Source organism: Podarcis pityusensis, assembly GCF_964106645.2.
Source record: "Podarcis pityusensis genome assembly, chromosome: 3".
In the NCBI taxonomy this organism is placed as follows: Eukaryota; Metazoa; Chordata; class Lepidosauria; order Squamata; family Lacertidae; genus Podarcis; species Podarcis pityusensis.
Window position 1 is genome coordinate 42,962,711 of NC_138026.1, and position 27,125 is coordinate 42,989,835.

General features: G+C 42.2%; 1 protein-coding gene across 2 annotated transcripts; it reads right to left on the bottom strand.

Moving 5' to 3' along the window:
- Positions 1–315: 315 nt before the first annotated feature.
- LOC308473972 (gamma-aminobutyric acid receptor subunit rho-2) lies at positions 316–27,020 on the bottom strand. Of its 2 annotated transcripts, XM_080999891.1 has the most exons (10): positions 24,824–27,020; positions 18,064–18,170; positions 11,067–11,134; positions 10,442–10,665; positions 9,963–10,045; positions 8,160–8,300; positions 6,672–6,824; positions 5,611–5,807; positions 5,367–5,504; positions 316–3,793 (listed from the first exon to the last, which is right to left on the bottom strand). In XM_080999891.1, exons 1-10 carry the CDS (start codon positions 25,012–25,014, stop codon positions 3,485–3,487), a joined length of 1,611 nt encoding a protein of 536 aa, XP_080856017.1. In that variant the 5' UTR covers positions 25,015–27,020; the 3' UTR covers positions 316–3,484. The 2 variants fall into 2 exon arrangements, with proteins under 2 accessions (XP_080856017.1, XP_080856018.1); XM_080999892.1 differs by lacking the exon at positions 5,367–5,504.
- Between the last annotated feature and the right edge of the window lie 105 nt (positions 27,021–27,125).

Here is a 27,125-nt window from a genome sequence, read left to right on the forward strand (position 1 = left end):
TACCTGGAAAAGTGTTCCAGTGATTATGAAAGGTAAATTTTAAAAATGAGGTAATAAAATGGCACTCACAACAATGTGTGATGAGCTGCAAATGGCCCTACCCAGAGCAACTATGTCATGGCCACTGTTGTGAACAGAACAGAGTGAGATGTACAGATTGGAAAAGTGCAATACTCTCATGAATATGGAAAGTCTGTTGCTACTTCACTTGTAATTTGCAATGCAAGATCAGTGACTGGGTCATATCGCAAGGAACCTCCTGTCTAGAAACTGCCTGGGTTGATGAAAAGTTGGCTGAATGACCACAAATGGAAATTAAGAGGTCTTGTTCTTTATTGGTATCCACTATTGAGCTAAAATTTTGAATCAGAGACAGCAAATACAGTCTCAGAGCTGTCAAACAATACTATGCTTCTGCTCAAGACTGTCATTTCAGTAACCGACAATCCCAGACCCATACCCATGTCCAGGACACATAACTCCATCTGCTAGAAACACTTAGTTTTATATTCTATACATGCACATGTGCATATTAAGTTACCTAAGGCTAAGCTCTTAAGAACAAAGTTCATTACATAGCATTTAAATGAGAGATCATGTAGACAAAACAGAATGTAGCATATGAATAACTCTCGCCTGCCACTAGATAGGTTAAGCAAGAGAGCTTGTAAAAATAAATAGCAATCTGTATTCAATATAATTATTTACACAGCAAGTTAAATTAACCTGTATGCACACTATTTTATTACAGTTATCATGGAAAACATTTATCCCTGGTGCAAATCCACTGGTGTTGCTTGTGGTAAACCATGGCTAGCTTGGCCCCATTATTCCTGAAAATTCCGAATGATTCATGTATAGCAGTGGCGTCCAAACTTTTTTCAAAGAGGGCCAGATTTGATGAAGTGAAGGGCTGTAAGGGCTGACCAAAGTTGTTGACCACAGGGGCCAGATTAAACTGACCGGTGGGCTGATTAGGCCCCCCGAAATGGACTTTGTACATGCCTGATGTATAGGAAACCAGTTTTCCTGGTAGTTCTTTATACTTCGCATTAACATACTAATTAGCAGCAGGCTGCTTAGTTAAGTTACACTGACCACATCTGCACTTCACAGTAAACCAGAACCATGGTTTACTGTGCATGAATCAATTACACCTGCTCTTCTCTCCCATAGTGCTGGGGAGAAACAAACCATGGTCTCTGGTTTAGCACTACATAAAAACCAGGGATCATTATTTGTTTCACTCAAAACCACTGCAGTCAGCGGGGCAGAACAGGATGGCTTACCAACACAGAGATTGTTGATGGTAACTGAAAAGGAGATGGGAGAAGCAGCAGGGAGGTCAGTGAGAATCAGATTTGTCCTGATGCAGAACTTGCACTGCACCAACCTGTCAGCTGTCTTGACCCTCCATGCAGTGACCTCCACATTGGGAAGCCAGGTAAGCAGCACCAAACCACTTTGAAGGCCACTGCTGCTCTAAACAAATCATGATGATAAGCCAGGTTTTGCACTTGGCTGGTCAAGAATAAACCACAATCCCTGGTTCAGACATAATGTTATGGCAGGGATTTAGGTTTGCATCCTCTATGCATTAGCAGGGAATAGAGCAAGACAGCCCAGATTGCTATGTTCACCGCAAACCTTTAATTATGACTTACTGTGATATGCAAACTGAACCTGTATCATAGCTGTCAACGTTTCCCTTTTTTTAAGGGAAATTCCCTTATTCCGAATAGGATTGACAGCTATGGCCCTGTATATTCATTATAAAAATAACACCCTACATTTACACTGGGCCTTTAAAAAGAATCTGAAATGTCTTAGAAATCATTCTTAGTCAGTCAAGCTTTCAAAACACTCCTGTGAGGTAGGCTAGTTCATCACCCCCTATTTTACAGATGGGGAAACTAAGGCACAATGTGGTGCAGCTACAAGCTTATACCCACTTAACTGAGAGAATGAATTACATATAGAAATGAGCTTCTGTTTGTGAATTGCCCTTCTTTGTACAATCCTGCACATGTGCAAAATATTGCAGCATGGGGAGAAATCAGGACCAGCACACAAGGTTACATACACAACTGGTTGGTTAATGTTGTCAGTTCTGACAAGCTTCTAATATCTGTTGAGGGATGTGGAGATTAATTCCAGGGTTCCCTTTTGTCCTTTCTTACTACTTCAAACAAGCATCTCTGGAGTGGGGTACCTATATATTGCAAAGTAACGAAGATAAATTAGCCTATGTATCTGATACTTCTCTGCTCCATTTCCTGCATGGTTCCCAGCTTTTGACATCCCCCTCTTAATATTTACATGGGAGTCTTCATTATATATTTCCTCCTTTAAGAAAAGCCCAGAATTATTGTCTATAAAAAATATTTTTCCTCTGTATGTGTTCCTATGTGTGCGTATTAGATAACTGAAGACAGCATTTCCTACATCTGACAAAAATGAGCCCCCTAAAATATCATGTCGCAACAACCCTGTTCACCTTTAAGGCACCACTCTTTGCTGTTTATGCATTCAGAATGAGCTTCAGGTTCATATTTCCAGTGTTATTTATCTCTAATTCAAATAAATAAGAAAAACCAGAATACCAAAATGTAGAGCTTTGTGGGCCATGGCTAAACCTGATCCTTATGTTGCAAGAAATAATCCTTTATGTTCACCTAGGTAGCCCTACTCCCCAAAAAGACAATAGCATTTAGTCCACTGAATGCCTAGAAGATGTATAACCCCTGACTGAATTTGTTCCCATGTACAGGGAACATTATAAAGATGTGGGGGGGGGGTGTAACTTTCCTCCTGCAACATACAGGAGTTTGTGAGGAGGGAAGAAAGATTAAAAAGTGCTTGTGGAAATACACTGGGATACCCAGCTATCATGTGCAACCTCACTTGTAAAAGCAGCCTTCTTAAACAGCATCCTAAGAAAACCTGTTGTTTTCAAGACAGTTTCAGTCACCATATGAAGCCCCTTTTTCTTATCAGGCAGATTATCTTGGGTGGTTTGTCCATAGTAGTTGCAAAACAAACCCTACAGGTGTCAGCTTGCTACCCCTTATAATAAAAACCACCACATTCCCCTTAAGGGTGTAGCAGTTTCCCTTGATTTCAACATTTCATAGCAAACTCCAAATCTACTCCAGATCCCTTTTAAAAGTGTAGATCTGGCCATCCTTTTGCCAGCATCCACTTGTAAAAGACACATGCAGTGACTGAGATCCAAAGCCAACAGGTGGATGTTTTCAAGTATGAAAGTCAAGACTATCAAAAATTAACAAAGGAATGGGAAGCCTAAATTAACTGGCACAGGTGAACAGTCTCCAAATAGCATTGTGTGCTACAATGCCTCCTTCCAACACACACTCCAAAGGTGCAACAGGACGGGATTGCTTTCTCTCTCAGAGGCCAAAAAGCCTCAAAAATCACAATAGTCTTTAAAGTATCTCCTGGGAAAATCACTGCCTTAGCATATTCAGCAAAAGACAGACCAGTATATTAAATTAAAAAATATATAGGTGCCTGGAAATATTACTCTGGAGTATTTGTCAATGGCGTGTGTGTTTTGCATGATACGGAGGCTAACATGTCCCTTCAGCCCTTTCTTCCTTGATGAGTTAGACTCATTATTCAGGGCCAAATGGACCACCATCTTGTCTTGCTTATCCTCCTCAGCCACCATCTGGCCTCTTGGGTACCCTTCTAGGCTATTGGTATCCGATTCACTGTAAATACCATCCAGCATCATAGTTTTTGTAGAAGGTATTCCACACGTGCATGGAAACTGAGAAAAGAGAACAATAAAAGGCAGATGAAAACTCAGGCATTGCAAAAACAGAACAGGGGACAAAAATTACACCTTGATTTTATACAGAAAATGCATTAATGTTGCAACTGAAAATCGTATTCTCTTTTTCTGCAGTTTCCCAAAGTTATTATCAAGACACACTAAACCCATACAGATGTACTATCCATCTGCTCATGAAACCCTGTATGGGTTAAGCAAAGGTGAATTCAGGGTGGAAAATATTATTTGTGTGACATAAGATAACAATAAGTTTTAATTCTGAAATTTTGCATCCATTTGGACTTACATTTCCTTGCAGTAAAGGTGCAATACCAATTGTATAGGCATACTGGAGATCCTTTAACTACCATATTTTTCTTATTTTCTGGAAGTCTGCAGCTCAAAATTTGATTGAAAAATAGCTGAGGATAAAGACAACCTTTCTTTTTATACAGTAACACTGACTTATATAAATGACTGTAGAACTCAGAATGGTGATCACACAAATTATACTTTTCCTTTTCCTACAATTAACAACAATATATGAGTCTCCATAAAAGCAAGGTAAAAGGTAAAGTCAAAGGCGACTATGGGGTGGGGCGCTCATCTCACTTGAGGCCAAGGGAGCCAGTGTTTGTCCACAGACAGCTTTCTGGGTCATGTGGCCAGCATGACTAAACCACTTCTGGCGCAACGGAACACTGAGATGGAAGGCAGAGTGCACGAAGCCTTGTTTACCTTCCCACTGCAGCAGTACCTATTTATATACTTGCACTGGTGTGCTTTCAAACTGCTAGGTTGACAGAAGCATCTCATCCTCATTGTCAAGGGGGACGCAGGTGGTGCTGTGGTGTAAACCACTGAGCCTCTTGGACTTGCCGATCGGAAGGTTGGTGGTTTGAATCCATGCAATGGGGTGAGCTCCGTTGCGCCATAAAAGCACAGCAGCCTGGACCCAACTCTATTCACACGTGGCAAACACTACAACTAATCAGCTTCAGATAAGGATGTGTATCCCCATCGGCATTAAATGATATTTCAAGCCAGCTGACTGGGGCCCCAAGTGAGCATCGTGTGGTTCAGCTGCAGATCCACCTGATCAGATTCACATTGGCTGTATGTGTGGATCTCTGGTTTGCTTGTTTAATTGTGGGAAAGATGCATAAGCTACCCCTTTGCACGTGACATGGGAAGTGCAAATGGGATGCATATGTCATTCATGCATCTGTTCCGGCCCCTTAATTCATAATTAATTATAAAATTATAATTAATTAAGGTCATTTATAAGCTCCCTTCAGTAGCAGGAGTCTCAGGGCAGGGTGTAATTCAGAAGACACAATGAAAGCATAAAAGCAAAGCTACAGAGTTCACAGAAGCCACAACTTCTGTGTAACACAAGAGGCCCGTCTATATTTTGTACTGCAAGCGTCTAGCTCCTACTATTATATTGGCTGAATCCAGTTTTGAAATGCGCACCTGACTGGTCAGGGCTTCGTCATGATTCATCAGGAGTACCTAAAACAATGCAGCAAACACAGGGAAATGCCATACTGAATTTCCCCCTTCTTACCCTCCCTATATTGTCTTTGCCAAAGTCCCAGGTTGCAGACTTCCCCAGTTCTGATCTTAGTTTCCTTCCCTCTGTTGTTCCTACTATCACCAACTCCTGCTTTTGTGGTGTCAGGGATTCGGAGTCAGCTTGAATGGTCTAGACAAAAATTGTTCACACACACAGACACACAAGGGTCAGTTTTCCTCATTCGCATTCACTAGCCCCTAATATATTAGTCAGGTGTGCAGGAAGTGCTTCTCACCTTTTCTCGCAGCTTCCTCTGCTTTCGCTCTTGCACAGTGGTCAGGTAGTTCACGGCTGCGTACTCTATCACCGAAAGGAAGACGAACACAAAACTGACCCAGAGGTAAATGTCCACAGCCTTGATGTAGGAAACTCGAGGCATGGAGGCATTGACGCCCGTGATGATGGTAGACATGGTCAGCACCGTCGTGATCCCTGAAAAGGCCCCACACAAGTGATAAGGATTGGGTTTAATTTCAGCCAGGTCTCTCATAGCCACAGAACCTGTTTTCAAAAAAACTGTGGCTCAATGTGGTACATGTGAAGTGATAATAAAGAACAGAATCTGCTTGAGGGTGTGCAGACATCCTCACCACTAAGCAATCACAGTCAGACACCAGGCACACTGTGTTCAATGGAAGAACTTGCAGATCAGTGGGTTTGACTTGAAGGAACACTGGACCCCATAGACTATTTTAGATTTAAATAACTGTCAACAAGCATCTATTATGAAGCTGAGCTTAGTTTCAGTGTTAATAATTGGGTCTTAGTCTCTCCCCATTTTAGTTTGGAGAATACAGTAATTCAAGAATGAGAAACCTTTTGACCTCCAAAAGTTACTGGGCTGCAACTCCCATCCCATCAAAAGCCAGTGTGGTATAGTGGTTAGTGTGTTGGGAAGCCAGGGTTCGAATCTCCTGAGTGGCTTTGGGCCAGTCATTGCCTAACCTTGGTGGGGATTAAATGAGGAGGGGGGAGAGCCATGTACACCATCTTGAAGAGCTACTTGGAGGAAAAGGTGAAATATACTGTAAATGCAATAAACAAACAATCCTTACTGACCACAGGTCATGCTAGTTGAAGCTGCTGAGAATTAAATCCCAACAACATATGGGGGACGACAGTTTCCCTGGCCCTGCAGTAATTAGACTCTGCCTCTCACACAACTTAGGTCCATTAACTCCAATGAGTCTACTCTGAGTGTAACTTGGTTGGATATAGCTCATAGGGACTCTGTAGTTTTCCTTCCCTTGTATCCAGCTCTGCCGTCCTTTATAAAAGTTGAGAGGAATCACTCACCTAACGATACTCTAGCAGGCACAGCCCTGCGATCGATCCAGAATGACACCCAAGATAGCATGACCATGAGTGTGGCTGGAAAATATGTTTGCAGCAAAAAGAAAAAGATGTGGCGACGTAACGTGAAGTTAATGTACAAGCGATTGTACCAACCTGTTAGGAAGAAAATGGCAGCTATTAAAAATGTGTGGTAGGCCTCCTTATGGCGGTATGAGCAATAATCAGGTGAGACATAGTATGTAATACAGAGATAAAAGTCCAGCAAAGGGAGGGCGGGGATAAAGGATGGTTCTGAAAGTACAAAAATAGAGCAGAAAAAGAGACAAGGAAGAAATACTAATATTATATACTATTACAGTGGTACCTCAGGTTAAGTACTTAATTCGTTATGGAGGTCCGTACTTAACCTGAAACTGTTCTTAACCTGAAGCACCACTTTAGCTGGGCCTCCTGCTGCTCCCGCGCTGCCGGAGCACGATTTCTGTTCTCATCCTGAAGCAAAGTTCTTAACCTGAAGCACTATTTCTGGGCTAGCGGAGTCTGTAACCTGAAGCGTATGTAACCTGAGGTACCACTGTATATAGATAACACTTTCTCTGTGTGATTAAATTTAAAGAATTCATTTTGACTTCAGAACAAGTTTCTATTCTCATTTTACAAATGTGGAGTGAGACTGAGAGTGACTTTGCCAAAGGATTTACACAGTGAGGAACTTAATACTGTTAGTATTAAACTACCATATAAAATGACACTTTTGTTCCTTAACAGCAGGTTGGGGATCATTAACATATACACAGAGTGCCTTTGTGCTTGTGGAAATTATTATCTTAGAAGATCGCACAGCTTTTGGTAAACTTAGTACCATCCACTGATCTCCAGTATTTTCACACCTTTTTTGCATTTCCACATTGAAGCCTACATTATGTAGAACATGCGGATGATTTTAAAATGGCTTGCTCATGCTTTGATTGCATCCACGCATGCACGCAAATAGCATGATAACGTTTCGAAGGTGCTTATTAAGGTCAGACTAGAGAATAAAAAAAGAGACACCTGAATGCAAATCTATCAACATGAAGAGTTTCACTCTTAATATTATGCTCAGTGATTTTTAAATACTCCCAGAGAACAGATAGTGTTTGTGGTATAGTGTTTTGAGTATTGGACAAGGATTGGAGAGTTCCAAGTTGCAATGTCTACTCAGCCATGATGCTCACTGGATGACCTTTGGCCAGTCACTATCTCTCAGCCTAACCTACCTCATAATATTATTATGCAGATAAAATGGGGATGGGCAAAGCTTTGAATCTTGCCCTTCAAGGAAAGGCAGGATGATGGTGATGGTGATGATGATGATGATGATGATGATGAACAAAAGACAGAAAAGGGACTAGTGAAATTTTATTGGCATTTCACCAGGCAAACTTGTGAGGCTGAGTTATAAGTGTGGCAGGCATTTAGAAGAGGATTAGAAAGAAAACCTGATACCAGTGCTACTATAGAAAGCGAGTCTGGAGGTTGTATGAAATTTTTGTATCAAGAACTGAGACAAGGAGATTTTCTCATCTGTTTTTAGAGATTCATTCCCATTTTTCCAGTACAGCATCAGATCTTCATCTGTGTAAGCATCTGTGGAGGGTAGTGATGGGACAAAAATAATATTACATTTATAGGTCAACAGCAAAATAGTGAAATAGTCAGATGAATCAATGGCTTAATGTGAGAGGGCAATAAAATAATCTGTCGTTTTTTTAATATATAATGGACCTGGGTGCTGGCTAGTACTGATACTAATCTCCTGTATTTTTATCTTGTGAACCGCCCTAAGATCTTCAGATGAAGGGTGGTATATAAACAATAATAATCTCACATAACTAAACTGGGGTTCTTAAGATTAACAAACATTGGACAGAGGAGGAGAAAGTATTATTACACAAACATGCTTGATTAGTATATCTCTACTCTCAAACTTTAAAAAGGTTTATGCAGCAATCCTACATACATTTATTCAGAAGTACCGTAAATTCTGTGAGCTCACTGGGATTCACACTCAAATCTGCATAATTCTATGCACATTTACCCAGAAGTAAATTCACTCTTTTCAGTTGGGGTTATTCCCAAGTAGGATTGGGTGAATCTGTCGCTTTTGGCTTATCTCTGTTTCTCATTATCACAGTTTTAAGTTATCCACATCATTAAGAGTTTACTATTAATTTCTCACAATATACACAGTTTTGTATGCAATTTCTTTATATATTCCTTATATAAACATTTTTGGAAGGCATTTTGGTATGTTATTTTCACTCATATATACACTCATATATTCATCTTTGTACAGATTTCCTGGCTGGAGAAATGCTTTGCAAAATTTAGAGAAGTGTGAATCTCAAAGGATGGCTCTGTTTCAGTGATGATGAGATAGGTTCTCCTTCAAATGCAAACTAAACCGAATTTCTCCCTATTCCTACTTCCAAGTAGCCATACATAGGATTGTAACCTTAAGCTTCTTCTGCCCTCTCCTTCAAGGACTTTGGGAATAACAAAGCTATAAGTGTGGTGTGCTTGGGATCTTTTATACCTTTTTTAAAAAAACAAAACTGTAATTTTAAACATTGCACACTACCCTGAGTGTTACTTTTGTTCCAGATGGGTGAGATATGTGCACATGCATGCATACATACATACATACATAAAAATTGTTAATTCTCAGCATTCTCACCAGATTACAGTTCCCAGGATTCTTTGCACAGCAGCCATGAGAATTGCACTGTTATAGAAACAGTATCATTTGTAGTGTACATATACATAGAGTTGTTGGAACATGGCATGGCCAAACGGTAATATTAAATAGGGTCTTGCTGTAAATACCATGCGTGGTGAACCTTTTTTCAGCTTGAGGGCAATCTTCCAGAGGACACATGAATGTAAATTTTATGGTTCACAGAGCAATTAAGCCTCTTCCAGAGTCAGGGATGCTCAGCATTAACATCTGCATAATTGAAACATGCCTTTTCCACCTCCTAGATGCCATGGTCTGCAGGATGTTCCATTGGTTGCCCCTCGGTTACAGTGACATAGACATTTACCTAGACTTATATCCAGTCTCTGATATGCTGGATTCTATGTTTGATCAGCTCTTATATGACTACATTTATTAGCTTGTTGTGCACAGTCATCGGCAGATCCCATGGATCCTATGTTCACTTTAACATGCACACTTCAAACAAATCCATAAAGAATTGTGTAGACATCTAGGAAAACATTGCAGATAGAAACATGAATGCCACATACAGCTTTCGAGCTCCAGAGTACAAGTCTGCGAATCTAGCGGAAATCGGCTGAAGTCCATGTTGCACATGGCCGTAACCGTGATCCTAGAAATTCCAAAAAGAAAAGTCAGGTTTGCTAGGTAGGGAATAGGACCGAGTCACAGGTGCAGGGAAAATATAGGAAGATAGTACCCTCGCCATTCTCCATACTTCGGCAGGCTGCAAGTTGTATTCAATTGGTAGATTAATAAAATTACAGTGTAATTACAGATTAATTAGTGGAGCTGAGATAACCAGCATCACTGTGGAGGCCATATGCACTAGATTTTTCTCCTTCTTTCAAATATTATATTCATTCCTGTTTCACCAGGAAGGGCTCCTGAGTGTGTTAGTTAAAACGCCCGTCAGATATTAACCATCAAATATTGTTATTACACTGTAGAGCTATTCCAAGATATTTCTGGGCAAACAATACATTGAGCTAATTGGTGCACTTTTCACCTCATACTATAGAGCACATGGCCATCCGGGAACACCCGCAGCATGATGTTGTCAGTGGTTGTGTCATGAATGAAGGATCTCTTTGAGTGAACGAAGAAGACATCTGGCACCCAGATCTTCTTCACCAGCCTCCCATCGAAAGTCATGCTTTTGTTAGTATGACTGGGAAAGGAGAGGCGCTCATCTTTCCAGTAATGCCTCAGGTACAGTGTCATTGTAAAGTCCTGCAACGAGAGGAAGAAAAAAGGGAGATAATGTGTCTTGTGGTTATATGTTCCACACATGTGAAAAAATGAGTAGAATGGATGAGGAGAAAGTCCAAATGATGTATCCACTGCTGAGGTACGGAATTACTGTTTGTCTTTAGCAGCATCCCAGAGGACTGGAATGCCTTTCTTGTCCTCCTCACTTGTTTACCTGTTTATGAACACAAAACACATAGCTGCTTCTTTGTTTAAAGTCAAACCTATAATGATATCTCTATCCGTGGTAATCTCATAACGATATTAGTTGTAAGAAATAATTAAAAATCAAGAGTGGGACACCTTACCTTTACCTGGAAGCAAAATATATTTTTTTTCCTGACTAGGCACAAGTAATCAAACCTTAATTGAAAATTACATACCATATCGACCTCAGAAATACTGTCCAAACTTTCAACCTGCACGTCCACCCCGACAGGAATAGCAGGGCCTGTGACAGAGTGAAATTGAACTATTAAAAACTACCTATTATAAAAAAAAACTATTCTTATACAAATATTTACATAAAATTGTCATTAAATATGCCAATCGAAATCACACAGTACCACACCATATAAATATCTTATTAATACCTTAACTATTAATATCTATCTTCAGCATTTCATAAACATCCTTTTAAAAACGAGAGTCCTTAAATATACCTATTAATATGATCTCACGAAAATTTCCAAAATATAGTATGTAACTGAATATATTAAGCTTTCTATAGCTGCATAGAGTCTAGCTCAAAATTGGATATACTATAACAATGGAATTACTGGACTCCATTTATTTATTTTTTCCTGCTTTTGTTTTGGATATAATTACATATCTGACTGCTTCCAAGTGTTAGTTAATTGTAGAAACTGCTAATAACATTCCTAGAAGAAGAGTTGTTAGCACAGTGCTTTAAATTGCCATGCGCATTTGACTTTTGTAAAGTCTACATCAGGGGTAGGCAACCTAAGGCCTGTGGGCCGGATGCGGCCCAATCGCCTTCTCAATCCAGCCTGCGGACAGTCCAGGAATCAGCATGTTTTTGCATGAGTAGAATGTGTCCTTTTATTTAAAATGCATATCTGGGTTATTTGTGGGGCATAGGAATTTGTTCATATTTTTTTCCAAAATATACGTAGTCTGGCCCCTCACAAGGTCTGAGGGACAGTGGACCAGCCCCCTGCTGAAAAAGGTTGCTGACCCCTGGTCTACATCCTGACGTCACACACAAATCACATAGTGTTTATGTTCAAGCATAATGGAAAGATTTTTTTTAAAAGAGTATCCTGCTGAGTAGTATTATAAAATAGCAGGAATCATTAAAAAAACCTACAGCCAGGGTGAGCACTTTTTATAGAATCAAAAACAATATAAATCCAACAGCCTCAAGCCCTGCCTGGGTGGGTTTAGAAGGTTGTCCGTGCTGCAGACCATACTGTTGAATTAAGCATCTGGTGATGAGTCACAGGAAGATGTCAAGAGATTTCTGATCTCGCTAATCCTTGCGGTCATTAGAGAGCTGCTAGGTTTTTAATCCTGTCTCTGCTTCCAACTAAACTACACAGTGGTAGAAGGGGGAGGTCGGGGGGGGGGGGGATGCTGCTCCAGATGATTAGTTAAATTCGTCACCAACTAACACTATAGAAGGGAAAACAAAATAAAACTCTGACGTACAGGAAATAAAGGGTGGGGAAGGGAAAAGAAATGGAAAACCCTGAAAGTATCTGTTAGAGATTCTAGGATGCAATGCATGAGGAATGTCTCTTGCACAAGTCCCTTTCAAATGAGCAGCTGGGATGGTGGTGGTAGGAGCTGCCTGGTGATTGGGAAGCTTATTTTGCCTGTGGCCCCCAGTCCTAGCTTGCTTGGTTTCTCTCTCCTAGTACCAGTAAATATAAAGCAGGGATGGGGAGCATCTTTCCCTCGCAGCCCACCAGGCTGAATTCCCTAGAGGGGACAACTGTTGAGTGGCTGCATACCCAAAGGGGGTGAGGTCAAGGCCAATATGCTAATAAGCCTGGTGCTAGCACAGAGGCTGGTGCTAGCCTGGGGTGAGAGACCCTGAAAAAGAAAAAAAACAGTGCTATTTTTCTAGAAAAATAGGTGCTGGAATTCACCATGAACTCCTCCCTTGTTCTCTTATAATGGCAATGGCACCCACCTGAGAAGTGCCAGAACTGAGTTATGGCTGGGGAAAAAGCCCTACAAAAAACCACAGGGTACCTGCAACTTCCATCTATTTCAATAGGGGTTGTGTGAGAGACCTTCTCACTGATAACTTTGCTCCCTACTTCCATCAGTTCAGACTTTCGTCTACTTTTTAATGTGTGGAATTTTGTTGCTTGCTTGAGCCTGTTCAGGACTCCTTCAAGTGACCTATTTATTGAGCATTCTTCCTGATTTGCTTGCACAAAGCTTACAGGGAAGGTAGATTCCTTTTGATTTGATTGCAGGGAGGTGATATGGCAATGAGCATTCATCCTGATTTGCTTGTGGTACATTTACAAGATTTTCTATTAATCACTCGTTCGTTCCACACTTTTCATTGCATTACTCTGTTACTTTCTTAGAGGAAAAGAAGTCAATTTCTTATATATATATATGGCTAATTTGTTGTGCGACAGCAACAGAGTGCTTTAACTGTCAATCCTACATTTCTCAGTATGCACTTGAATCCCTCTCACAAAATATTAACAGCTTGGAGGCAGCCTCAGTTAGGAATTTTGGCATATCTTGGATATGTTTATCCTTATACTTGTGTTTCTAAGCATCTGATTTAATCACAGTAAAATATGGAAATGTATATAACAGCTCTCAAGTGGACTTCATAAAGCATATGAAACTTCCAATTACAGGGGCAGAACTTCCCGAGCGGCACCCTGTGTGATGCCAAAATTCGGTGCCCCCAAGGTGCTGCCATACGTCTGGATTTTCCTGGACACTAGTGGTATTTCAAAGGCAGAATGTCTGGGAGGAATTTCTGAAAGGCGGTGCTTTGACCTGGATCTTAGACAAGTCAATAACTTTCGGGTCTTCCTAAAAAAAAGCTCAACATGGCAACCCTAGCTCTGTGCCCAGTGCAACCAAACCAGTCACGCTCCCCTAAATACACCTCTGCACTTCACATTTTCCCTCAAGCGGCAAAATGGGATGAGCCGTCCCTGTAAACAGCATTTAGGTGTTTACATATTTTGAATAATAGAATGAGCATGTACAATGCCGGCCAGCCACCTCTATTAAATGTCATATACACATACACACACGAAGAAAGGATGTCTAGCAATCAGTGTCAGCTGTGGTGGGCCCTGGCATGACCCACAGCAGCCCAGATGTCAATGTGGGGTGTTTGGCTGCTACCTACATCATCTGCGACCCTGGGGTGGTCATTTGGGGAAGTGGGTCTGGGCTGGGCTTCAGCTGCAAGGTCTAGCCTTAGCTGCGTCACTGCAGAGGAGCTTCTTGGGAGCCAAGATCTTGTAGGGAGGTGGGGGCTGTCATGGTGCTTTGAAGAACTTGCTTCTCTCCCCCCCCCCCACCTTCCTCCTTTCATATACTGCAATCCTACATCTGAATGAACCTAGCAGGGTTGACGTCACTCCAGCTTTTACATTTGTGTACACAACAACCTTACGTCAGCGATTCAGCACGGATGACTGGAAGGTTCTGTAGGTTAGGATTAAGTTCTGCTGGCAGGGCTCTGCAGAGAAGCTTATGCTGCCGCACCTGCCCGCTGGGCTCCAGGCTGTGGTGGCTAATCCTGTCGTTCCGTGAGCAACATTTGCTATATTTTTATTTTCAAATTGTGATTGGATTTTAGATCTCCTTTAAGAGGCAAGAGATTAATAATCTGAGAGACTGAAGCCCAGACTTGACCTTGCATGAAAAATAAGCACAGTTTTAATTATACCAATGATCAAGTACAAGGTGCCTCCCGTCCACTTTGATATGGAATGTTTTAAAGATTCCATTTCAAGGAAAGGACATGCTAAATTTGGTTGTGCTCGCTCCTTCACTGAATCAGTGACCAAACAGCATCAAAAGGGAGCACAGTTACAGTGTCTAAACAGCACAGAAGTAGTGTACGCACTTCTTTTGACAATGTGCCCCCAAACCTGCAAAAACAGGAACCAGATAGGAAGGCACATGCAGCATTAATCTAACATAGAAGCTACCAGAATATACACAAGTTAGGCTATCTCTGTCCAGATAAGGGCACAGCTGAGCCACCAGCCAAAGTTGATGGAAGACACTTTGCACCACTGAGGCCACCTGAGCCTCAAGCGACAGCAAAGGCTCCAGAAGTACTCCCAAGCTACGTAACTCGCTCCTTCAGAGGGAGTGCAGCCCCATTTTTATCCGCAGAGCCCTGCTCTGGTGCCCACAGGATCATCTCCCCTGCCTCTCCCTGCTGCCAAATTGATGCTTGAAATAAACATTATGTTGTAGCCAATGCATCAAGCCACATAGTGTGCTTAATGGCTGCGGTCTGTGTGTCATGCCCACAACATTTTCTCCATTTTGCAAACATGCCGACAGGCACCCAAAAGATAGCAGAACCTGCTTTTAGCTCATATGTGCCAATTAAATGTCACCCAGTAGGAATAATAATAATAATAATAATAAATTTTATTTATATCCCGCCCTCCCCAGCCAAAGCCAGGCTCAGGGCGGCTAACAACAAACAAATAATCAAACAATCAAATAATCCAACATTCTAAAACATTTCATTATAAAAATTAATTAAAATCAATTTAATGGCAACCGTTAAGCAAAGTTCTGTGCAGGTTGCCAGAGGAGGGAGTCAGGCTGGGCCCTGACCAAAGGCCTGGTGGAACAACTCTGTCTTGCAGGCCTTGCGGAAAGGTGTCAGGTCCCGCAGGGTCCTAGTCTCTTGTGACAGAGTGTTCCACCAGATTGGAGCCGCAGCCGAGAAAGCCCTGGCTCTAGTTGAGGCCAGCCTAACCTCTCTGAGGCCTGGGACCTTCAGGATGTTTTTATTTGCAGACCGTAGGTTCCTCTGTGGGGCATACCAGGAGAGGCGGTCCCGTAGGTACGAGGGTCCTAGGCCGTATAGGGCTTTAAAGGTTAAAACCAGCACCTTAAACCTGATCCTGTACTCCACCGGGAGCCAGTGCAGCTGGTATAGTACCGGATGAATGTGATCTCGCAGCGAAGACCCCATAAGGAGTCTCGCCGCGGCATTCTGCACCCGCTGGAGTTTCTGGGTCAGTCTCAAGGGCAGCCCCACGTAGAGCGAGTTACAATAATCCAGTCTGGAGGTGACCGTCGCGTGGATCACAGTGGCTAGGTCAGGGCGAGAAAGATAAGGGGCCAACTGCTTAGCTTGGCGGAGATGAAAAAATGCCGCCTTTGTTATAGCTGTAATCTGCGCCTCCATAGAGAGGGAGGTATCGAAGATTACACCCAAACTCTTAACAGACGGTGCTGGCACTAATTGCACCCCCGCAAGAGATGGGAGTTGCCCCCCCAATCCCATATCGTCCCGTCCCAGCCAGAGGACCTCTGTCTTCGAAGGATTTAACTTCAACCGGCTTCCACGTAACCATCCAGCCACAGCTTCCAAACATCTGGTCAGTGTGTCTGGGGCCGAGTCAGGATGGCCGTCCATCAACAGATAGAGTTGGGTGTCATCGGCATACTGATGGCAACCCAGCCCAAAACTCCGGACAAGCTGGGCGAGGGGGCGCATAAAGATGTTAAAAAGCATCGGGGAGAGTATCGCACCCTGAGGCACTCCACACACCAAGGAGTGGCGGGATGACAATTCCCCCCCAAGCGCCACCCTCTGTCCCCGACCGGAGAGAAACGAGCGCAGCCATTGAAGGACTGTGCCCTGGATCCCCACGTCGGCAAGGCGGTGGTCCAAGAGTTCGTGATCAACCATGTCGAAGGCTGCTGACAGGTCTAGAAGAATCAGCAGCCCCGACCCGCCTCGATCCAGCTGCCTGCGGAGATCATCTGTTAGGGCGACCAGAGCCGTCTCGGTCCCATGACCAGTGCGGAAGCCATACTGGAATGGATCCAGAGCCGATGTTTCATCCAGAAACCTACCAAGCTGTTCTTGAACTGGCTGGTACTACACTGGGTGGGGAATAAACTGTATCTCAGGAACCGTATTAGGCTGTTCTTCGACAGAAAAGATACAGCTATTTTAAGTATCAGCTAAAGCTGCTTATTCATGGACTCCCTATAAAAAAGAGAGATGTCCTAGATGAAATGCTTACAGTGAGAGTTTGAGGAAGAGAGCCCAAATGAAACATTTACATAATCTTTAGATATTAATATTTGTAGTAAATAATACCTGAACATCTGCTAGCTCTGACAAGGTCATTGGCACTGAGATAACTCTGAAAGGGTCAAATCAAATGTGCTCTCATATTAGGACAGGAAAAGGCTCTGCCACATGCAAGGAAAGGAGAAATCAGATACATGAGGTGAACAGAGAAGGTTTTAGATATATATTCATATGGGATCCATATATCCTGTATGGTGGGATGTGTTGGACATGCCAAACTGAGACAAAGGCCCATCTATACTGCCATTTAATGTGGACACTAAGCTTCCTGTACCTCCATGAATGAATCTTTATTTGCATCAGCCATCGGCCATAGCGATAAAACAGCATCCATTCATTTTCCATTGTCCATCTGATATTCTCCACAAAATCAATGCCTTCCCACCATTTCCCCCCCCCCCTTAGTCTGAATTTTCTCATACCGTCTCCTTTTCAGAGTATCCCTGGTTAAACAAAATCCAGATTGAGGGAGGGGAAAGTATGGCAAGGCAGTGATTTAGAGGAGTGCATCATATGGACAATGGAGAATTAATTGAGGTACAGGAAACTACACATTAAACAACAGTAGGGATGAGACCCAAGAGGTACACCCTAAGAGCTGTGACCCAATCACTTAGGTGAACACACTGAGCTGCTGACACAAATTAGATGGTAATTCCACAGCTCCAGTCAAAGTTGTACCCAGATTTCTTTGTGTGCATGCCTACAGTTAAATTCAGCTCGGTGCTTGTGTACTGCATCTGCCACTAACATGCTTTCTGGGTTACAGGTATAAATTGTGCAGCTTAGAAAAGGTCAGTGAATATTTTCAGCAAAATCTATGGGGAAGGAGCATGTGCTTCTTCACCACATTTATAGGTCTAACGTTTTGTTATGTTTTTGTATGTACTAGAAGCCACCCAGATGGGCAGGATATAATACTACTACTACTACTAATAATAATAATTAATAATAATAATAACTATTTGTGCAAAGAGGATCAATTGTCAATACTGGAGACTTGAGTCCCCACAATGCCGTTCCCACCATTTTTTGTGGGGACGAATTTGCAACACCCCCCCAGTTACCTCCAAAGGCTGGTCTCATGGTGAAATCATGGTCATCTACCCTCAGGAGCTGTTCACTTTTTCCTGTCCGAGTTTTGGTCATGTCGTGGTTCTTCTTATATATGTGACTAAAATGGAAAGCAAAGAACCAACTGTCACTCCTAGTCATCCAAAATAATAATAATAATAATAATAATAATAATAATAATAATAATAGTACTGAAATTCTATATAACTTGGATATTACAATGGAAGTTGAAGTACTTTCAGACTGTCACTATTTTGTGGGTGGGATTCAAGCGCATGCCAGCAAATTTAGTTTGAACGATAAAAGTGAATTTGGTGTTCTTGCAGAAAGTGTCCACTTAAAAAACAACAGACTTTTTGTGGCAATGGAAGTGTTGTTTGGGAAATGCTCTGGAAAGTGTGGAACAATCATTGCTTGACTCAGTGCCACATAGCCTCCCTGCAATGTTTGTGCAAACTATTCAGGTTGAATCCTCAGGAAACAGGTTGAATGGAAGTGACCTTATAGTTAACTAGCATAGTAACAAAAAGATAGCAGAACAACCTCTTGATATAAAAGTGAATATAACATACATATGTAGAAATTTAATTATAGCCCAGCTAAAGGTATACAGGGGTCAGTTAGGTAAGAGGAAAATGTCTAGTTTTCTAATCACTACTGATTTAAGAGGGGGGATTAGAATAAATTAAGACCCAAGAGCCCTTTGGTCTAGCAGTGAGATCTGCAAAGTTGTACGTACTACTGCTATGGTCAGAAACAGATAAATTTCAGTGCTAGCTGAGACTGATGGGAGTTCATTGAGTTTGGTCCAAACGTGTGCAGCCCTAAATAGCCTCTTAGTAGTGATTGATTTCTAACATTTTGAAGTATTCATAATATGGAATGAGGCTAGTACAGTGTAAGCCTTTGTGGGGCAGCCATATTTGTGAGTTAAGTAACACATCCTCCAGCTCAATAGGTGAAGGTCTCCGCCACATCATACCCCATGCCCATCTAAGAAGAGGAAGCAGGAGTGTGGAGACTCACAAAATGGTGGCCCCAGTCTTCATTAGTAGTGTACTACCGCCAAACATTACAATGGGGAGTGGGGATTGGTTGCCATGGGAGATGCCATTTTGGGCTGTATGTCCTTGTCACAAACACTCTCAGGGGTCCTATCCAATGTGCAAAGCAACATGCCAGTGAGGTATCAAGGATTAGCACACTAAGCTCCCTTTGTTGTCTCCCATTAACCAGATCGCAAACTTCTGAAGCAGGGAGCCTCAGGCATTTATGGAAGCTCCCAGAACAATTTAGAGCCCTAATCTTCCAGAATTCTCAGTTGTGCGTGTAGGACATTCCATGCTTGCCCTCCAACTTGTGGAGAGTGATTGAGACTGTGGTGCAGAGCTTAGCACACTCACAACTACTATAGTGTTGTCTTTATATATGAGTAGAGCACCTGAGGTTATTGGCATCTGTCTGTCTCAAGACGCAAGAGGCAATGGAGTGTGCCTCTGGGGGTGAAGTAAAAGTGCTGTGTTTGCAGCACCAAAGTGTCCTCCCCAGGGTGTGCAAGCTTGGACATTTGGTTGGAGGTCCTGGGATGCCCAGATGGCAAGACCCACCCCCCTCTCGGCCTTACTGATGTGGTCAAAATGCTGGATATAATGTGTGTTCTGCATATAGGCAAGGGGTGAGAAGGCCTGAAGAAAAGGACACGTTTTTGAACCTGATGTTAAAGACTAATAGGGAGCCAGTGCAAAGAATGAACAAGATTGGAGAGTGAGGTTATGATCACAGAAGTTGGAGAGGGCTTTCTGGAACAGTTGAAGAGAATCACTATAGCAGGAAAGGAGTGATTCCTGCCATCTATATAACATGCAAAGTAACAACAATCTTAACTGAATACAGAGAGATGATGGAGGTCTTGGAGGAAGAAGCAACGTCTTCATTTAAAAGCCCCCACCTCTAATCCCTTGGCTACAACCCACCCACTCAATATGACCATCCAATTCCTCCCATATGCTTGTTGTTTGAGGCAGTAAAAGGGCGCAGCTAGCATTAATCTGAATGCTCCAACATTATGTTTCTTCTTCCACAGCGTGCACCTTAACCGTGCTTATTTAGTAGGTCTTCACTAGTATGCAAGCTTATGTTTGAAATTGTGAACAATTATAATGATTAGGAGTTGTATTTGTTTGGTACACTGAAAAAATGTTTTCCTAGTGCTTTCTAAATGTTAAATGAAATTGTGTCTTCTAAATGTTAAAGCAAAAGTGGTCATGAGTCAATGTATTTTTTAAAGCTACTAATTGCTAAAATCTGTGTGCTGACAGGTCTCACAAAAAACTGGTTTATTCCACTTCTGTGCCCCACAATGACGAAGAGCTACAAACAGTATAAAACAAGTACAACACTTTTAATCTGAGAAATGTTGGAAGGATAGGGAAAGGAAGATTTTATGAAGCCCACTGCCATATGAAATAATGCCATTATTTGTTGAAGCAGAAAACATTAATCGATTAACAGCTTGATAGCAGATTAAAAATAGAGTTCCAATTAATCAGAGTCTGCCATCTGGGGCATTCCCAATGCCACTTACAAAGCCACAACCAGCTCTCCAAATTGGCTCCTTCCTTCTATGGCAGGATCTCCCTTCATGCGGAAGAAGGGGTCTTTGAGGAAACCTTGGTCTCTCTTGGATGCTTCTGCCCAGAGAATAGGTCAAAAATCCAGAAAAGAGCTGGCCCTACTGTAGGCTGCGTGTGGCAGCCACCTCAGGTAGCAGTTGCCGAGACAGTCAGTGGTGCTGGCGTGTTGGACAGAGCTACATGGGCCACACGACCTGACCTGCACCTCCTAAGCCAGTCTCTGCTGTCCTAAATTGTGGTGGAGGATGCTGATGTTGTCCAATTGCCAGTGTTTGAAGTGAGAGTTAACCACCTATCTTTGCTGGCTCCCAGTACATTTTTGAGCACAATTCAAAGTGTTGGTGCTGATCTTTAAAGCCCTAAACGACCTCAGTGCTATACACTCAAAGGAGCCCCTCCACCCCCATCGTTCAGTCCGGACACTGAAGTCCAGCTCCAAGGGCCTTCTGGTGGTTCCCTCACTGCAAGAAGTGAAGTGAGAGGGGACCAGGCAGAGAGCCTTCTCGGTAGTGGCACCCGCCTTGTGGAATGCCCTCCCATCAGATGTCAGGGAGATAATGACTATACAACTTTTAGAAGACATCTGAATGCAGTCCTGTATATGGAAGTTTCTAACATTTGATTTTTTTAAATTATGTTTTGTTGGAAGATGTCCAGAGTGGCTGGGGCAACCCAGTCAGATAGCCAGGGTACAAATATATTATTATTATTATTATTATTATTATTATTATTATTATTATTATTACTATACATTATTTGCAGCAGGGCTGGAGACGCTGTGGTGCTCCAGGTGCTGGTGGGACTAGAACTCTCATCCCTGACCATGTTATTCCGTTTCTGATAGTTGAATAAATGATATTAAACAATATGCACAATCCCACATATAAATGGTATATTAAAGCTGTTTATTCTCATTTTAAAAATTCTGCAAAGGATAGATGTCAAGTGCCCATTTTTGAAATGTACCAATAGGAGGATGTACAACAATTTCTTGATATAGTGATGGGACAGTTCCCGTGTATACTTTTCACCATGGAGTATTACATGTGAGAAATGTTATGACTGGAGTGGAATAGACACATGGATTATTACAGGTCAGATCCAGGAGCAGGAGGCAGGAATCTAAGCAAGAGATCTTGTTTCACACCAAAAGGTATTCCTCCATAAAAAGAAAAATGTACTGAGGAGTCAGCTCTTAGGAACCTTAAATTGTGCATAAATATGAACAAGAATCCAGTGCCCATTTATGCATCTGTAGGCCCTTCCTGGGGACCTGTTTATCTATATAGATAAGTATGGTCCTGCAGCTTTTAACATAAAGGGTGAAATTCAAGCAAGCAGTGCATCATTTGGATCCCTTCCAATCGGGATTCAGGCCTCACCATGGGACTGAAACTGCCTTGGTCGCACTGGTTGATGATCTCCGGCGAGCTAGGGACAAAGGTGAGAGTTGTTTCCTGGTTCTGCTGGATCTCTCAGCGGCCTTTGATACAATCGACCATAACATCCTTCTGGACCGTCTAGAGGGGCTGGGAGCTGGGGGCACTGTTATACAGTGGTTTTGCTCCTTCCTCCTGGGCCGTGTTCAGAAAGTGGTGGTGGGGGATGAGTGTTCAGACCCCTGGGCCCTCACTTGTGGGGTGCCTCAGGGTTCTGTCCTCTCCCCCATGCTTTTTAACATCTATATGAAGCCGCTGGGAGAGATCATCAGGGGATTTGGACTGGGTGTCCATCAATATGCAGATGATACCCAGCTCTACCTCTCTTTCAAATCAGAACCAGTGAAGGCGGTGAAGGTCCTGTGTGAGTGCCTGGAGGCGGTTGGAGGATGGATGGCGGCTAATGGATTGAAGTTGAATCCTGACAAGACAGAAGTATTGTTTTTGGGGGACGGGGGCGGGCTGGTGTGGAGGACTCCCTGGTCCTGAATAGGGTAACTGTGCCCCTGAAGGACCAGGTGCGCAGCCTGGGAGTCATTTTGGACTCACAGCTGTCCATGGAGGCGCAGGTCAATTCTGTATCCAGGGCAGCTGTCTACCAACTCCACCTGGTACGCAGGCTGAGACCCTACCTGCCCACGGACTGTCTTGTCAGAGTGGTGCATGCTCTAGTTATCTCCCGCTTGGACTACTGCAATGCGCTCTACGTGGGGCTACCTTTGAAGGTGACTCGGAAACTACAACTAATCCAGAATGCGGCAGCTAGACTGGTGACTGGGGGCGGCCACCGAGACCACATAACACCGGTCTTGAAAGACCTACATTGGCTCCCAGTACGTTTCCGAGCACAATTCAAAGTGCTGGTGTTGACCTTTAAAGCCCTAAACGGCCTCGGCCCAGTATACCTGAAGGAGCGTCTCCACCCCCATCGTTCTGCCCGGACGCTGAGGTCCAGCGCCGAGGGCCTTCTGGCGGTTCCCTCATTGCGAGAAGCAAAGCTACAGGGAACCAGGCAGAGGGCCTTCTCGGTAGTGGCGCCCGCCCTGTGGAACGCCCTCCCATCAGATGTCAAAGCGATAAATAACTACCTGACATTTAGAAGACATCTTAAGGCAGCCCTGTTCAGGGAAGTTTTTAATCTGTGATATTTTACTGTATTTTTGGTTTCTATGGAAGCCGCCCAGAGTGGCTGGGGAAACCCAGCCAGATGGGCGGGGTACAAATAAATTATTATTATTATTATTATTATTATTATTATTATTATTATTATCATTAAGTTAAGCAGAGGTTGATGGGACCTCTGTGTAAGTCCATCTAAAAACAATGGACCCTGCTTGGAGGATTGCACCATGTTGTAACATTTCAAATCTGAATTATTAACAAGCTGCTTTGTGAAGGCTTTTTCCCCCCTTTGAAAAACAGGGTATAAATGCTGTCTTAAATTCTTTCCTAAACAGCAAAGAATTGATCAGTCTTTGTAATCAGCAACATTCCCAATTACTTGCACAGTAAAGATTTGGACTGTAAATGTCACAGGAGGGCAAGAGAATGAGGCCAGTAATATGAGGTGAACTAGTTTAGCTGGAGAGAATGTAATCTTCCACCAACAATGGCAGTCCAATAAAATAAATCAGCTCATCCATTGTGAATCTCTTACCCACTGGGACGAAGTTAGTAATCATTTCATGTGCGAAGCTTGAGAGCAACATGCTCTAAGTTCACAGTGTCAGGCTGAAGAAAACACAACTAATAAAAAGATGAAGGTCACAGTGTTTCCATTTAATAAGACGGATTAACCCAACTTTGTTTATAAGGTCTTAACCAGGCAAATGGTCCTGTAAGATGCAGTTCACTGGATGACATAACTCAGTATAAAAAATGGATAATATATACTTGGGGTTGCTTAGCAGTTTGGGGAAGATTATCTTTTTCTCATATAAACCATTCACCATGCCTCTATGATATTAAATCTGATAAAACTTTACTAAGACCTTTTAGCTGTTTGGTACATGCTTACAGTACTAAAAAAAAAAAGTAAGGCTCACCAAATAATTTGCAACAACAAAAGGTAGAATTTATAAATATGAGTATTAGGCATTTATACATAAAGAAAAATAGATGTTTAACCAACAAAACAACAAGCCCAACACCAAACAAATAAAACAGAAAAGCTGTAATCCTCTGCACATCTATTTAGTAATAAGAACCACTGAACTAAGAGTTCTTCTCTCTGAGTAGACATGCATGATTTCAGGGAGTACATCCTGAAACTGATACAGGCAAGATATTTAGAGAAGTATATTTTATGTCTTATATTTTATACCTTCGGATCTACAATAGGCTTTGGTCAAGATAAAAAACAGTCCTACGGGTTGAAGTAACAAAGCGGTTGATGCAATTTCAATATTTAATGTTCATGTCTGAGAATCTGTTCCATAATCACATTATCTTTTAAAATTCTTGGAAAAAGAATCATTATAATAGCTCTCAAAGCAGTAATGCAATTTAGTATTATTCGGGGAACGAGAGTTTTACCTCTCTCACACACCAGCAGTTATAGTGCATGTACTTTTCAGGCACACCATGCAATATACAGCAGAACTACATGTATTGAGCATTTTCCTGGTGAAAATATATAGTGAAAACTGAGGAAGTGATCAGTTATTTTAGCTACTCCTTACCTTATTTGCGGCAGCTCTACTTGTCCTGTCCATCTCCTTTTCCTGTGCTTTCTGCTCTCCACAAGGAAGAACAAACAAAAGATCAGCAAAATTAGTTTTGCAAAATTGTAAGGCATTCCGTGGGAATCACTGCTCCACTGTCCTTCAGTCCCGTAACTGCCTGCCGTGTAAGTACACGCTGGTTTAAACATTGAATCAGCTGCATCTCCAGAATCTCACATTTATCAGTGTGATCATTGTTAGAAAGAAAACTGTTTTTCTGCTTTAATATTTTAAACCTGCTTTCCAGGGCTTCCTACTCAGAGCTCTTCCTTTCCTTGCTGCTCAGGGATTGGCCATTACTCATGAAGAAGTTAGTCCTATCTGGCAACATTTCCACTGGGTCCTAAATGAGTGCTTTTGCAGAAAGCCATTGGATAAAAAGAATGCAACTCCATCTGCCAGTTTTGTTCTAGCCACTAATCTCAGAATTGCACAATCCTCTGCCAGACTGTGCAAAACCATCTCTCTCTGTTTTTTTATTAGGGAGGCTGGATAGACTGTGTGCCTTACAGAGAGCATTCTTCAATGAGAGGCAGGTGCTTACATGTTCATGATGCAGCAAACATAGCCTAGTGTTACTCTGCTGTAGAGTTTGTGATCTTGTAGTTAAGTTAGCCATCTAAAAGAGCTGCCAGCATGCAAACAGAGTCTGTTCACTCTGCTTTTTAAGATCATAGTCTTTCAGTTTTATCATATTTTTAATCAATGCTCGTAAATAATCTTTTGTAAACTGCTGTGTGAGGTCTGCTTGAAAAGCACTATACAGGTACCTTAAACTGATAAGTAACAAATCAAGTGCCATTTTCTTTAACAGGAGGAAAATGCTAGATTGTTAACAAAATAAGTGAAATGGCTTAAATTGTTTGTCTTTAGAGCACTCATAGTTGGTTTCTGATCCTGTAAGGTCATAATGAATGCAGGTAATAATGCTTATGCAGTACATTTTGAGCTTTAATTTTCAAACACTTTCTATACACTCACTATCTCTGTCATCCTTGGGGCAACACCATAAGGTAGACCAGTTTTTATCAACATATTGCAGATGGGTGACAGAGGCTGGGAGAGTGTGGTGGCTTCCCTAAGGCTGTTACAGTGAGATAGCTTCTGAAATGGGGATTTCTGGGGTCAAACTCCTAGCTACTACAACAGTTCTCAGGACCTCAGAGATTAAAATGAGAAGTTAAATGCCAACTTTAACAATCCCTTGTTTTCAAAATAAAATGTTATTTAGTCAGAGTTGTTTTGAATCACTACACAGCCAGGCAGCGCCACTTGCATTTCTATGTGATAAGCAAATTCAAGGAAGAAAACAATTTGGCTTCGTGAGATTTGAATTTTAATAGTTGTGTAGCTTCTACTTTGATGTGGCATCTCCATATCTCAGGCCAAGATGTGTTATATGTGTTATATTACAGGGACCAGGCTTGATATTGATTGTTCTAAGGGCAATTTTTTTAAGCCGCATATTCTATAGCATGTATATAGAACTACAAGTGGAACTCATAACCAAATATTGCAGTACAGTTTGCTCGTGTTCATGTTTTGAGCCAGTCCATTCTATTCCCCCTCCCCTCGTTTTCCATTCCCTTCTTCCTACAGCAGCCAGCCAGCATCCTATGTCTGTTTTTACAAGCATCTTTAATCCTCAATGGTCTGTTTTTGGAAGGGTTCCACTCCTATGGCTTTCCCTACTACAGTATATTGTATTTCTGCAAACTCTGGGGCTGCCCCAAGGCTGCTGCTTCGTTCCTCTGGCTACACAAGGAGCAGCACTTGGAGAACTGAGTTTACTATTAGTTTAGACAAGTGAGGACCCGCAACAAATTGTTGCATATTGTGTCAAGGGGAAAAACATTGATTTATTTTCTCAGGCAGGAGTCTGCCCAGAATGATACTTTTAAATGCAAATTACACTAGGCAAAATACAGAGAAATACCCTGGAAAGGGGATTTTCTTGCCCTTGCCTACCTTCTGCAACACCTTTGCATCCTGAATAGTCACTGCTGGAAGTCAAAGATCTTTCAGAGCAGCATGGTATGGGTGTGTGTGCGAAGATGTCTCAAATCAGCTGAAATTGATTTCTTACAAAAGGAGTAGCTTTTGGTGAGCTGGAGTGGTTGGGAAAGCCCATTGGACAAAAGAGCTTCCTCTCATACTGAGCCTTCACTCTATTTCAGAGGTCTTTTTTGGCACTAGGTAGATTTCATAGATGATGTTAGATTAAAATATCTTGTTTTTGCTTATGGGTTTTGAAAATGCT

Excerpts from the sequence above, each read along its gene's own strand:
- LOC308473972 (XM_080999891.1), bottom strand. The coding sequence starts at position 25,014 with ATGTTTAAACCAGCGTGTACTTACACGGCAGGCAGTTACGGGACTGAA. Across the intron at positions 18,171-24,823 it reads GTAGAGCTGCCGCAAATAAG|TCACATATATAAGAAGAACC; the intron begins GTAAGGAGTAGC and ends TTTCCATTTTAG. Across the intron at positions 5,808-6,671 it reads GCCTGCTAGAGTATCGTTAG|GGATCACGACGGTGCTGACC; the intron begins GTGAGTGATTCC and ends GGGCCTTTTCAG.